This window comes from Cottoperca gobio, chromosome 7 (genome assembly GCF_900634415.1).
Source record: "Cottoperca gobio chromosome 7, fCotGob3.1, whole genome shotgun sequence".
Taxonomy (NCBI): Eukaryota; Metazoa; Chordata; class Actinopteri; order Perciformes; family Bovichtidae; genus Cottoperca; species Cottoperca gobio.
The window spans coordinates 20,550,399-20,564,373 of record NC_041361.1 but is presented as its reverse complement, the minus strand read 5'-3'; the positions used below and the strand labels follow the sequence as shown (position 1 = coordinate 20,564,373).

Genomic DNA, 13,975 nt, shown 5'->3' with positions numbered 1-13,975 from the left:
TAAAAGCCTTTCCAATGCTTTTCATATTGGGGACATGTACCCTAAAATTATGTTGAAATTATATGATAAGAGGTTAAATGATTTTAAAACAAGATTTGAACCAGGTCTGTGTAGATGTTTATAATGTAAGGACCTGACCCAGAAACATTATCTTTTAATGGTTGTGTTAAAAAGTTTTCCACAAATGAAATGTACCCATCAAAGTAATAAGGGAGTGATCGTGAGGAAGGGCAATATGACTACAGGTTTATATTTGATTCTGAGTCTGGGTCAGCTTCTATCTCTTGTGTTTGAAACAGGTTTAACTGTTCATCTTTTTCTGTGGATGAAAGGATGTTGGGAGGAGGTTGAGTTCTCATTTCCCAGAGAAAAAGATCTGTACGGATACAACAATAAAAACATACAGCCAGGATTAAAATACTTCTGTCACTACTTCTGGTAGCCTTTAGTAAACATCTGAGGGCTACTGACCATCAGATGTCCACTGTATCATTGGGACCTGATTAGACAGGACAGAGTACAGGAGTTTTAAAAAGTAAGGAAGGGACCTGAAAAACTCAAAGACACTGCAGCTGATTACATTTGACAACTTTCCCTCCTTTTGCTCACCACCACTCCCACCTCCCTTTGCCCCGTCTCTCTTTCATCCAACTTTTTCATATTCCTCTATCTTTTGATCTTCCCTGTACTTCAGCCTTCACTCTACCAGACACAGACCTACTCTTAAGCTCTCCCTACCTTCTCATTCCTTCTTTCTCTAATTTCCTTTGGTGCTCCTTTTCCTGCTACACTGTGCAACGTATTTCTTCTTTTGAGTCGGACCTGAAGGGACAACAAATGAGTTAAAGCGGTGAGGGAAAACAGCCAAACTAAAATAATGGTTCACTGGCAAGAGAATTCTACGGAAGCCTTGAGAGGCTTCTGGTGATCAAGTCTGAGCTAAATAGTTTTCTCTTCTGTGTTTATGACTTAAGAACAGGTGGAACATATTCACAGGATAATCTTTCTAAATTTCTTTAAATAAAACTGAAAATCTGTGAAATCTGTTTTACAAGGTAAAAAAAGAAAGAATCTAATCTAATAGTGTAAATCTAAATAGGACTAAAAACATGCAAAGACTCTAAACTAATGAGAGCTGGTTAACCCAACCCCGCCGAGTGATGATGCATAACAAAACTGATTCTAATAACATACTGTATTAATATGATAATGTTCATGCTTTGCAGAGATGGGTTAAGCTACGTGTTAACATGATTCTTTCAGTTGAAGTATCCACTGAAAACATTTCAGTCCCTGTATAGGCAAAATGAGGAGGATCCTCATGACTTAGTACAAGATTATCTATTGATTGTGTTGTTGTAAATGTACAAATGTCCCTAATAACAGCTTGGGAAATCCTGTAGAGCACTTCTTATCACAAATACATTTCAAATAAAAGAAGCAATTGTCATATGTCCTCCCTCCACTCTCTTTCTTATTGTAACTCTTTCCTGTTTTTTTTCTTCTCCCAATTTAGGAGCCCGATGTGAGGAATGTGCCCCGGGTTACTATGGCAACCCCTCTCAGCCCGGAGGGCGCTGCCAGCCGTGCCAGTGCAACAACAACATAGACATGTCAGACATGGAGGCCTGCGACAGGCAGACCGGCGAATGCAGGAAATGCCTTTACAACGCTGAGGGCCATAACTGTGGCATCTGCAAGAGCGGCTATTTCGGGGACGCTTCCCGACGCAACTGCAGGAGTGAGTGACATGTTCGTTAAATTATTTAAAGAAATGTACATTAAAGTTTAAATTTAAAACATTAAAAAAATGCATTAACATTATCAACAGAATGTGAAGAAGTTACAGTGTTGACGTTATGTCAAAGACGTCCATGTGTTGCAGAGATATCTACTGAAGTTAGCATGCTAACTGACTAGCGCCGTCCTGTCTTGTAATACCACTTGTTCCTCTAGAGGCGATAGTGAGTCACTGTAGCCCCAGTCTGCCAAGGCTCACGGTAAATATTACATCAGTGATCCCTCCACGTTTGATAGTTATGATATGATTATATCCAAAGTGTTATAAACGACTCGCACCCTCGCTTTATCCTCAACGTCTATATATATATAAACTTCTATACAGTCCACAGGGAGTCGCCCCCTGGGAAGTAAGATCCAAATACACACCCGCAATTACCGTTGAACGACATAGGTGTCGCCAAAGAGAACGGAACTGAGAACTTAGAAATTCTAACCTTAACTATGTTTTTAAATGATGAATATCATGATGATGTATGCCTTTTTTGTTTTCCTTCCAGAGTGCACATGCAACTTCTTGGGTACTGACCGTGGCCAGTGTATGGAGCGTGAGGACTGTGTGTGTCAGCGTGCCTCAGGGCAGTGCCAGTGTCTACCAAACGTCATCGGTCTGACATGTGACCACTGCGCCCCCAACCACTGGAACCTGGCCAGCGGGAAGGGCTGTAAAGCCTGCGGCTGTGATCCCAACAACTCTGTCACTTCCTCATGCAACGAGGTAGGAAACACTTGGACCTGAACACTTTCAAATAAGCACATCCCATATATAAATATATGATATGAGATATATTCATTCACACTGACAGATATGAAAGAAACTGATGTGTCATGCTTCTATTTCTCTGTTGTACAGTTCACTGGGCAGTGTCAGTGTCGTGACGGCTTTGGTGGGAAGACGTGCACTGACTGTCAGGAGAACTACTGGGGAGACCCGAGGACACAGTGCAGAGGTAAGTACATAAAGACATGCTGTGGTTGTGACGAACATGATGAAGAGACCCAAGGATTCAATGCAGAAGTGAAGTGCTGTAGTAGCATCGGTGTAGGCAGAGAGTGGGTTGCACAGTATACAGTACATCAAAGTGCAACAATACTAAATACATACAAAAAGCTTATACCGATCAAAAGTAATGCACTATAATTCTAAAAAAGTCAGTTAACAAAGTGCAAAGAGCGACAAAGGGCCTATCTGCAGTTTCGCAGGCTTTTCCTTTTTTCCACCTGTTTTTCTCATTACAAGCTAGATCCTGTTGATCCATATTCACGGCACGCTCCCTCCTTCTGCTTCTCTCCCCCTCCAGCTTGTGACTGTGACTGGCGTGGCATTGAGGCTTCTCAGTGTAACCGGGTGACCGGCCACTGTGTTTGCCAGCAGGGGGTGTCAGGTGTCCGCTGTGACCAGTGTGCTCGGGGCTTCTCTGGACAGTTCCCCAACTGTCAGCCCTGTCACCAGTGCTTCGGGGACTGGGATCGCATTGTGCAGGTGCAGTTTCATGCCAAAGAGGGGGTCTACTCAAAAGGGGGTCAGCAAAAGCCAAATGTGAAATGTTGAATAACTCGTCTTCACAATTCTGTGTCATTACCAGGACCTGGCAGTGCGTACCAAGGCTCTGGCAGAGCGTGCCCACGAGATTCAGACCACTGGGCTTACTGGGGCCTATGAGAAGGCCTTCAGAGACCTGGAGGAGAAACTGGCACAAGCTCAGGGCATTGTCAATGCACGCAACACCACTGCTGCAGCCGTCGCTACCCTGATGGAGCTTATTGAAGATCTTAGGTACAGCCGTTGTTAACACACATAAGGGATTTTGTACTAAATGCATGTTTTAAAAAAATATATTTTCCAGTCTGCGATATGTTAATGGTTTGATGCGTTTTTATTTTCTGTGCAGGAAACGTATGTATGTATTTGTCCCAGAGGGCAAACATGAGAAAATGGCAGAGAATAGTAAAAACTATAAACTTGAATCCAGAGCTCCAGACTGAAAGCCTGATATAATAGAATGCATGATTTCATGCTGTAGTGGCCGTGGGATCAAACATTTTTCAATGGGGACATTTTGGTCCCCAAAGGTCTGACTGTCTTTGTATTTTTGGCTACACACTTTATTATAGACTCATTATAGGATCTGAGGTTGAATAAAATAAAATAACCTTGCCAAAATATATGCCATATTGCAAGGGTTCAAATCATATCAGGATTACAATTTACATTCCCCAACACCTGCTTGTGTTGCCCTGCAGAGCGCAGATCGGTGAGACCACTGACACCCTGAACCGTCTGGAAGGAGACCTGACCATCGTCCAGGACAGCAACTCTGAGGCAAGCAAAGAGCTGAGTGCTCTGGAAAGAGAGGCGAAAGAACTAAACCTCACGTCAGAGCAGCTGCACCGCCAGCTGGATATCCTAAAAAACTCCAACTTCCTAGGTGAGAAAAAGAGGGAAGATAAATCCTCATTATTTAACCATTCACACACTTACTTTCTGCTGCGGTCGGATTTCGAGTAGCCTAACTGTCCACACTCTAGGTTCCTTCACTTTTTCCTACTCAGGGTACCTCACATGCAGCATCATTATTCCTAGTGCTCTTCCCCTTTTCATCACTAAATCAAGAATCTATAACCCCTCAAATTTACTCCAGTACAAATTTGATCAATCTGAAATGCGGTTTCCTCTAGGTGCGTATGACAGCATCCGTAGCTCCTACAACAAGTCTCGTGATGCAGAGCGGCGTGCCAATGAGTCAACAACCACCAGGCCCAGCACAGTCAGCCAATCTGCGGACACTCGCCGCCGCACCGAGCGCCTCATCTCCGCCAAGAAGGACGACTTTAACCGTAAAAATGCTGCCAACAAGCGTGCGCTTGGAGACCTCAACACCAGAGCACAGGGCCTGGACTTGAAGAAGATCAATGAGAAGGTTTGCGTCTTTATTTGAAGCAGCTGTTAGCACTGATAAAGTGGGATAGCATAAATGAATACAGCCATACAAATGCACAGAGAGGAAACTACAGAAGCAGTGAAATCAAGAAGCCTTTTCAGGCCTGCTGGTAAACTGCATAACAGAAGCCCTGGGAGGCAAGTGAGAAAATACATCTCGTGATCTATTTTCTTAGTCTGACCTAGATTGTTTTCTCTCCTGTGTTTATGACTTAAGAACAGGTGAAAAAATAGAGGCTTTGGATAATCTTTCTAAATTCCTTTAAAAAATTCATCTGTGAAACAGAGTTTTGCCATGTGTGTGTTTTTTTTGCTGAATACTCATTTCTGCCACAAGAAGCCGAAGTGACTTAAAGCGTTGATGTTTTCTTCCAGGTGAGTTTTAATTTCTCTAAACAAAAGGTTTATATATTGTATGTTACCAAGTAATAAAACATTACTGTCATTTTTTTATTTTGGCAAGAAATGTAAATTGATCGGCACCAATCTGCCCCTAGCGTTAGCTAAACTGACGTTATGGAGTAGTGGTGCACTTCAGCCTCTTGTGGTCGGAATATGTATTACAACAACAAACACTTTAGTTTAATTATCCTGACAAAAAAAAGAAAATCAGCAAAAGTTTTTTTTTCACAGCTAAAAAAAAGAATATATAATAATAATAAACGTTATTCTTATTATTTATTGTCAATACTTCATAAGGATTATATGTATCTCTACTTTCTGTCTGTCTATCTGTCTACTCTTTATATTGAAATCCATAATAAAGTAATCTTTAAAACATTCATTAAAATATATGATTCAAAGGTAGCTTCTTAACAACATCTATAACATGAATTTGACTTCAGTCCGAAGCTGAGATGCCAGTTACTGCTACTTGACTCAGCTAGTTATATTTCCCATCAGGATTTAATTAAGCTCCTGCTTCGTTTCGTTGTATGGAATACCAAAATGAAGACGTTGGTTCATCAAAATGAATATGTTCTCTATTACAGACAACAGCTAAGTACCTTTAGTGTTAGCTTTAACTTAGGCTAGCCTCGGCTCTCTCACCGGCTTTCTACTTTCTTGTCCCTTTGTGACAATTTTAATGCAGAGATTATAAATTTCTGTTGGATAATATTTATTTATATGATAAACAGACAACAAAAAGTCACGTTCTGGTCTAAACTCGACCAAATGTGTTCTTATTGCCTGGTTCTTTCCATACAAACAAAAATACATGTTCACCTGTCCCAACAGGTCTGCGGCGCCCCGGGTGATGCTCCCTGTGGGGAAAGTCCTTGTGGGGGTGCAGGTTGCCGTGACGATGAAGGGAGCCGTCACTGTGGAGGCCTAAACTGTAACGGCGCTGTAGCAGTAGCTGACAATGCCCTGGAGAGAGCCAAACACGCAGAGAAGGAGCTGAACAAAGCTATGGGAGATGTGGAGGGACTCTTTACCAAGGTATGGAGGCTCAAGCATCACACCTCTTAGGCTGGACCACATATTAACGTTTGTTTATTGGTGAGGTGGTAGCTTGTGTGCATCAGGAGTCACTACACAATGGACAGATGAAGGATATCTCCATGTTCCATACTGCTGCACCTCCTCCTGTGTGCACGTGGCATTTCCTGTTTACTGTCTGTGCTGTGATGAGGTTCATCCAACCTTGCAAAGTGAACTGATGTGGTTCCTTGTCTAAAAAAAACTTTCATCTCAGAGTCAGAGAGTTTTTCCCTTTCAATTATTTTGGAAGTGTCTTTTAATTAGATTGTTGCCATTGCAGTGAGTTCTACATATAGTGTATATACTGTATAGTTCCACTAATTCAAATCCAGAGTTGTTCACTTTCATTTGGTTCCTTCAGAGTGAAACACACAGTTGAACAGTAAGAAGAAGTATTTTAGGTATTAAGAAGAAATTACATTTATCGCAAGTTCAATTTTACATATAAATAGAAAGAAATGTATTAAAACAAGATGAATTTTGCGTTTGTGAATTGCGTTTAAACCAGGCTAGTTTGTTGGAAAGATGAGCGCACTGTTATTGAAGTGGTCGATAAAGGGTTGTCAGATCTGATACAATTTGTCTTCACTCCCTCTCAATGAGAATTCATCTTTCATAAGGACAGAGTGGGTTGTAGATGAGTCTGCGTTCTAGAGAGGTTACTAATGTTATCATGTGATATATAAAGGTGGTTAGCACAAGGTCTTGTCAGTGGCGTAAGATCAACGAGTCTTTCCATGATGTCCGATACTAGACGTGTTTTGACTAAGGGAGCAACTGCATTCCAGAACAAATGTGAACTTAGACAAAACAGGTTTGAGTGAAATTGGGGACACTAAAAAAAACTAAACCGGAAGACTTTATCACTTAAACAATTCTTGGAAAATGCTGTTGTGTAACCGCAGTTATGGCGAATTACTTTTATCTGTCAGCCTGTTATTTCTTTTTTTAAGCATTTCTTCCTTTCCTTCAGGTGGCAGACGCCAAGACCAAGGCAGAGGAGGCCAAGGGTAAAGCCCAGGCAGCTCTGGACAAAGCCACCGCCACCAAGAACAAAGTGGAGCGCTCCAACAATGACCTGAGAGACCTCATCAAACAGATCAGAGACTTCCTCACTCGTGAGTCTGCCGGGTTCCTACATTTTGATATATTTTGCAAAGTTAACCAAGAACAGGCAGAATAGTTAATCAACCCTGATGTCTCTCTCTCAGAGGAGGGTGCAGACCCAGACAGCATTGAGGCAGTTGCGAACCATGTGTTGGAGCTCTCCATCCCTGCCTCGCCCCTCCAGATCAGACACCTCGCGGATGAAATCAAGGAGCGTGTTCGCAGCCTTTCCAACGTGGACGCCATCCTGCAGCAGACGCAGGACGACGTCCGCAAGGCAGAGCAACTGCTGCTGGACGCCAAGAGGGCAAGGTAGTCAGAGAAGAGTCAGACTTAAAAACAAATGTATGGTTAGAGAATTATTTGTACTAACAAAGAGCATTTCATATTTATTCATGAAGGCACAGCGCTGAGGGGGTGAAGACTACAGCAGAGACAGTGAAGCAGGCCCTGGTAGATGCTAAGACTGCCCAGACGTCAGCAGAGAAGGCCATAGCCAGAGCCAAAGCTGACATTGGAGAGACTGAAGCCCGACTGGCACAGGTAACCAACCAAAAGAAAAGAAAAAACATTAAGCTGTGAGCCATAATAGTGGTTAACTAAGCAATAAGTAAGTGCTCTATAGAACAACTATATTTAAAGTTAGACCATTGTTGCGCATTTTGTTCACAAGCACAAAAAATCTTTAACTATATGCTTTTACAGATTTTTACAATGTAACTGTTGAACCCAAAAATAGAACATGTTTTTTTTTTTTCTTCTATAATTTGCTTTGATTGGGCATGCTGTCCTCAGATCGAGTCGGAGACATCTAACAGTGAGAAGGACCTGAATGAGGCCATGGGCCGCCTGGGCACACTGGGGCGGGAGATTAATGCCCTGAAGACCAAACGTGCCAACAACAGCATGGCAGCGGCCCGAGCCGAAGAGACAGCCACCATGGCACGAGACAAGGCAAACGAAGCCAAGCAGGTGTGTGTGTGTGTGTGTGTGTGTGTGTGTGTGTGTGTGTGTGTGTGTGTGTGTGTGTGTGTGTGTGTGTGTGTGTGTGTGTGTGCACTTTTCCTCATTAAAAGTGAACACAGATGTTAAAGAAAAAACGTCTGTTCTGTCTCGATGCTCAGATTCTAGACGGCCAGCTGACAGATAAATACCATGAGGTGCAGCAGCGGGTCGACACAAAGGCCAAGGCTGTACAGGACGCCAAGAAAAGGGCCGAGAGCCTCAGAGATGAAGCGAAGGAACTATTGAAAGATGCTCAGAGCAAGCTCCAGAGGCTAGCAGGTGCTTATTAATATATCTGTGTGTGTGTGGTTCATGTGTTTGCATTTGTTGGAGGAAGAAAATTATAGCTTTCAGAATTTGAAAGACACAGACATAGAGTTCAAATAATCTGTCACAGATTTATAAAAATGCTGCTAATGCCTGGCTGTGTAACCATTCCTGACACCCCTGCTTCCCACAGAGATGGAGAAAAACTATGATGAGAACCAGAAGAGGCTGGAGGGGAAAGCTCGTCAGCTGGACGGCTTGGAGGACAAGATGAAAGCCATCCTCAATGACATCAACAAACAAATTCAGATCTACAACACATGCCAGTAATTCACTACTGTCGATGTCATAGAAAACAGGTGAATCATCCTATTGTTCTGCCATTTTCTCCAAGTACAGTAACTGTACAATAGACTTTGAAGAAACAATTAAAGAAGAGGCCTAGGGTGCTAATTTTACCACTCTGCAATTTAATTTGCATATTCTATGTGCAAACTGTCTACGAATAAGAATTTGAAAACGGTCGCCATCATATTTTCATATATATATATATATATACACACCCATAACTGAACATGTCTGATATCACATATTTCATTTTAATTTGTGCACATTATTTTTGTCTTTGACTTTCAAAATAATCTGGAAATGTATCTGCATTTAAATTTGTGTTTTGAACTTTAAAAAATGAAAGTTATATTTGGAAAGGTCAATAATACTTTGGGTGAAAGTAATGCGCTGCAAACAATCTGTATTTGATCCATTATTGTTTTTTTTCTACTTAGAGTGACTGTTGTATAATCAGCGGGTCAATATAATTTTCTCCCCATTTTTTCGATGACTTCTCTTTTACTACTGGAAGTATATTCTGAGCTGTGCTCATCGCAAGAGGAAGTCATTTAAACTACAGTGGACGGTGTCTTCTTTCAGTATCAAACACAACAACTTTTGGGTGCATGAGGACAAAAATTCTGAATGAAATCTGTTTAAATTTAATATGACAAGGCTTTAAACATTTTAATATTTTCAAATAAGCCAAAAGTCAGAGACAAGCGTGTAGTCACAAGTTCCTTGTCCTGTGTATTTTATGTGCACACCTTTCATAGACTGGAAAGATGGGGTCACAGGGTTATTGCATTCATATGTATTTTCAATTTGGGAATTTGTACCAACTGTGGTGCTAGGGATGCATTTTACACATGATATGACAATTTTTATGTGAAAATAAAATAAACCGTTTGACTCTGCAAAGCCAATATATATATAAACAGCCCATGAAGGACATCTGCCTGGAGTAGGAGGATGGCTAATACTACACAGGAATAATGTAATAATGAGAGCCGTGTATGCTAACAGTGTATGCTAACAGTGTATGCTAGCAGAACGGCTCTAGTGATGCTATTACCGGTTGGTTTATCTGTCTGTGTGTGGGTGAACGTTGGTACACAGTGAAATACTACTATTATATATTAAATATAAATACCTGCCAGGTAGAAGTGATGAAACAAGAAGACATTATATGTAGCCTACTAGCTGAGTCTAAAATTGAGAATGCAGTTTAGTTGTATGGGAATGTCATTTTAGTGGAGACAGGGTTGGTACATAAACCCTCTTTATTTTGGTAACAAAATGGCATTCCGTCTGGCCCCACCCTCAGGACAAACTTTGAGGACTAGTTAGACATTTTGAGAAATAGGCTTTCTTGCTTTCTTGCCAGGAGTTACAGTATATCTCAAAAGTGAGTACACCCTTTAGATTTTTGCAAATATTCTGTTATATCCTTTCAGGGGATAACATTATCCTACTGAAACTTTGATATAACTTAAAGTAGTCAGTGTGCTGCTTGAATAACAGTATAGATTTATTGTCCTTTGAAAATTACTCAGTACACAGCTGTTAATGTCTAAACAGCTGGCAACAAAAGTGAGTACACCCCATAGTGAACATGTCCTAATTGTGCCCAATGATGTTGTTTTCCCGCCCTGGTGTCATGTGACTCGTTAGTGTTACAAGGATTCAGGTGTAAATGATAAGCAGGGCTGTTAAATTTGGTGTTTTGGGCACAATTCTCTCTGAATGCTGGACAACATGGCACCTCATGGCAAGGAACTCTCTGAGCGGCTGAAAAAAAGGATTATTGCGCTTCACAAAGATGGCCTTGGCTATAAGAAGATTGCCAACACCATGAAAATGAGTTGCAGCACAGTGGCTAAGATCATACAGCGGTTTTCCAGGACAGGTTCCACTCGGAACAGGCCTCGCCAGGGTCGACCAAAGAAGTTGAGTTCACGTGCTCAGCGTCATATCCAGAGGTTGGTTTCCAAAAATAGACGTGCGAGTGCTTCCAGCATTGCTGCAGAGGTTGCAGAAGTGGGATGTCAGCCTGTCAGTGCCCAGACCATACGCCGCACACTGCATCAAATCGGTTTGTATGGCCGTCGCCCCAGACAGAAGCCCCTTCTGAAACCGATGCATAAGAAAGCCCGCAAACAGTTTGCTGAAGACAATGAATCCAAGAACATGAGTTACTGGAACCATGTCCTGTGGTCTGATGAGACCAAAATAAACCTGTTTGGGTCAGATGGTGTCCGGCGTGTGTGGCGGCACCCTGGTGAGGAGTACCAAGATAAATGTGTTTTGCCTACAGTCAAGCATGGTGGTGGCAGCATCATGGTCTGGGGCTGCATGAGTGCTGCCGGCACTGGGGAGCTGCATTTCATTGAGGGACACATGAATTCCAATATATACTGTGACATCCTGCAGCAGAGCATGATCCCCTCTCTTCGGAAACTGGGCCGTAGGGCAGTTTTCCAACATGATAATGACCCTAAACACACCTCCAAGATGACAACGGCCTTGCTGAAGAAGCTGAAGGTTAAGGTGATGGACTGGCCAAGTATGTCTCCAGACCTAAACCCAATTGAGCACATGTGGGGCATCCTCAAGAGGAAGGTGGAGGAGTGCAAGGTGTCCAACATCCGTGCGCTCCTGTAATGTCGTCGTGGAGGAGTGGAAGAAGATTCCAGAAGCAACCTGTGCAGCTCTGGTGAATTCCATGCCCAGGAGGGTTAAAGCAGTGCTAGATAACAATGGTGGTCACACAAAATATTGACACTTTGGGCACAATTTAGACATGTTCACTATGGGGTGTACTCACTTTTGTTGCCAGCTGTTTAGACATTAACAGCTGTGTACTGAGTAATTTTCAAAGGACAATAAATCTATACTGTTATTCAAGCAGCACACTCACTACTTTAAGTTATATCAAAGTTTCAGTAGGATAATGTTATCCCCTGAAAGGATATAACAGAATATTTGCAAAAATCTAAAGGGTGTACTCACTTTTGAGATATACTGTATATGAGAGGATTGATTCACACTGTACGATAAATATCATGCTACAGCCAGCAGTTGGTTAGCTTAGCTTAGCATAAAGAAGGGAATCAGGGGGAAACAGCTAGCCTCTGAGGCTGTATCGAGTAGTTTGAAGCTTTATTCATAACATTGACATTCAAATTCTAAATCAACATTTCAATGAATGAATGTTGCGCAGCTCCAACTTGTGTGATCCGAACATTTCCAATAACCCCAGGGCACTGTAAGGTCAAAATGTGTAGAAATAAAATAGATGTAATAATTTCCAAACTTCACAACATGTTTTTATTTTACCAAATATTCTGCTTCAATCCACATTGGTTGCCGTTTTCCCTATCAAAAACTGAATGTTCACTGCAAACAAGATATAACCTGTTGAGTAGCGATTTTTAGAGTTGCTGGTTTACTGTATTACATTTGGATAGTCAGTCTAGTTGTTTCCCCCTTTCTCCAGTCTTTATGCTAAGCTACGCTAACTGTCTCTTATAAAACTGATTAATTATCTAATTTTCAGCAAGAAAGCATTTAAGTGTAATTTCCAAAATGTTGAACTGTTCCTTTTAGTCATCAACAGGATTCATTTCCATTTTTAATGAATGCTAAACTTATGATGCACAGATTGTGAATGTTTGTATCAAATGTACTGTGAAGGAATATGTACGGTCTGCAGTACTGATGCCTCACTGCAGTGACATAGTGCTCTACAGTATGTATTACAGTGTTTAATTGTGCCTTATAGTATGCCAGTTTCTTGGACATTTACCAATGTGCTATTTGCATGACAATTTGTGTTTTCTGAAACATAAACCAAAAACTTTGTACACATTTCCCCCTCAGATCGTATCAACTGGCAGCCACGTGAATTTGATATCTTATTGCCAAAGCAAAATACCAAAAGAAGCTAGCGTTACGTTTAACCTTGTACATTTTTGTGAATAAAGGTTGGATAACTTAACATTTCTCTGTGTCTATGTAGCTTTTAGAAATCAGATTACAGTATCCAGGCTTTATTCCCATTTTCTAACCTGACTGTCTTGTGGCGTGAATGTGCATGTGTTCAAACCAGGGCCTGCAAGAATGTAGGATGTCCCATTTCTATTTTTGTGTTCTGCAAGGATGCTATTGGATGCTTTCATGAGTCCTTGGTTTGCCTTTGACAAAGTCTGTCGTTGCAGACTTTACAACCATCTCTTACCCAAACCTAAAGGAGCAAAAGTAAAGGATCTACATTAGAATTAAGGGAGAAAGACATTTTACTTGTAATACTAGGCTTTGACTGTATAGCTTTTTGCTATACAATATTGTTGTGTTGTTACATTTTTCAGTGTTTATTATTCTCTGTGTCCTTCAACAAAACAGTCTCCACCTTTAATGATCAGATTTTTTTTTCTGATCAAAAGGTTGAGATAAACATGTGCAAGTAAACACTGATTTAGGCCAGAGATTGTTAACATAATGAACTATGGAAAGTAAACAATGTTTGCAATCTGGTACTTCTGATACAAAATAGAAATATGAACTGATATACAGTGACAAGTAATCACGTATCAGTGCCATAATTATTTCTCGGGATGCTCTTTGCGTGTCGTCATGCTTTACCACAGTTGCACATGTCTGCATCATAACTGTTACCATCATGTTAGTGCATGTTCAGAGGATGACACAGGGCCCAGAATGCCATGTAGGACAAGGCTCCTGTCTAAAAATAGTAGGGGTTTTGATGTAATATGTCCATGGCCCTGTCAGCGCCCTCCTCAGGTGGTTACAAAATATCTGTGGGAATATAGGCCCATAAAAAAGTTGACATATGAGCACCATTGAAGGTTGACTGGAGGATCTAGGATGGTCTTCAGCTGAAGCAGAAGTTCCCCTTAGTCCATTCTGGGAAGAGCTCCATATGTATTGGCATATATGGCCCATACAGTACATCCTCCATAATAATATCAACTGAGATATGAATAGTATTAATAAGATTAGATTTTGACCTTCAACATA

At 41.3% G+C, this 13,975-nt stretch overlaps 1 protein-coding gene across 3 annotated transcripts in view; it reads left to right on the top strand.

Annotated features, from left to right (window-relative positions):
• Positions 1-9,852, top strand: part of lamb2 (laminin, beta 2 (laminin S)) — a 44,122-nt gene extending 34,270 nt beyond the window's left edge. For all 3 annotated transcript variants that reach the window (XM_029435982.1, XM_029435981.1, XM_029435983.1), the window contains 14 exons: positions 1,517-1,741; positions 2,301-2,518; positions 2,654-2,750; positions 3,102-3,283; positions 3,387-3,577; positions 4,045-4,229; positions 4,480-4,721; positions 5,981-6,184; positions 7,200-7,344; positions 7,438-7,645; positions 7,735-7,876; positions 8,129-8,305; positions 8,458-8,617; positions 8,799-9,852. In XM_029435982.1, the coding sequence (XP_029291842.1) occupies positions 1,517-1,741; positions 2,301-2,518; positions 2,654-2,750; positions 3,102-3,283; positions 3,387-3,577; positions 4,045-4,229; positions 4,480-4,721; positions 5,981-6,184; positions 7,200-7,344; positions 7,438-7,645; positions 7,735-7,876; positions 8,129-8,305; positions 8,458-8,617; positions 8,799-8,935 (2,513 nt within the window). In that variant the 3' untranslated portion in view covers positions 8,936-9,852. The remainder of the gene's footprint in view (positions 1-1,516; positions 1,742-2,300; positions 2,519-2,653; positions 2,751-3,101; positions 3,284-3,386; positions 3,578-4,044; positions 4,230-4,479; positions 4,722-5,980; positions 6,185-7,199; positions 7,345-7,437; positions 7,646-7,734; positions 7,877-8,128; positions 8,306-8,457; positions 8,618-8,798) is intronic.
• The last annotated feature ends 4,123 nt before the right edge of the window (positions 9,853-13,975 follow it).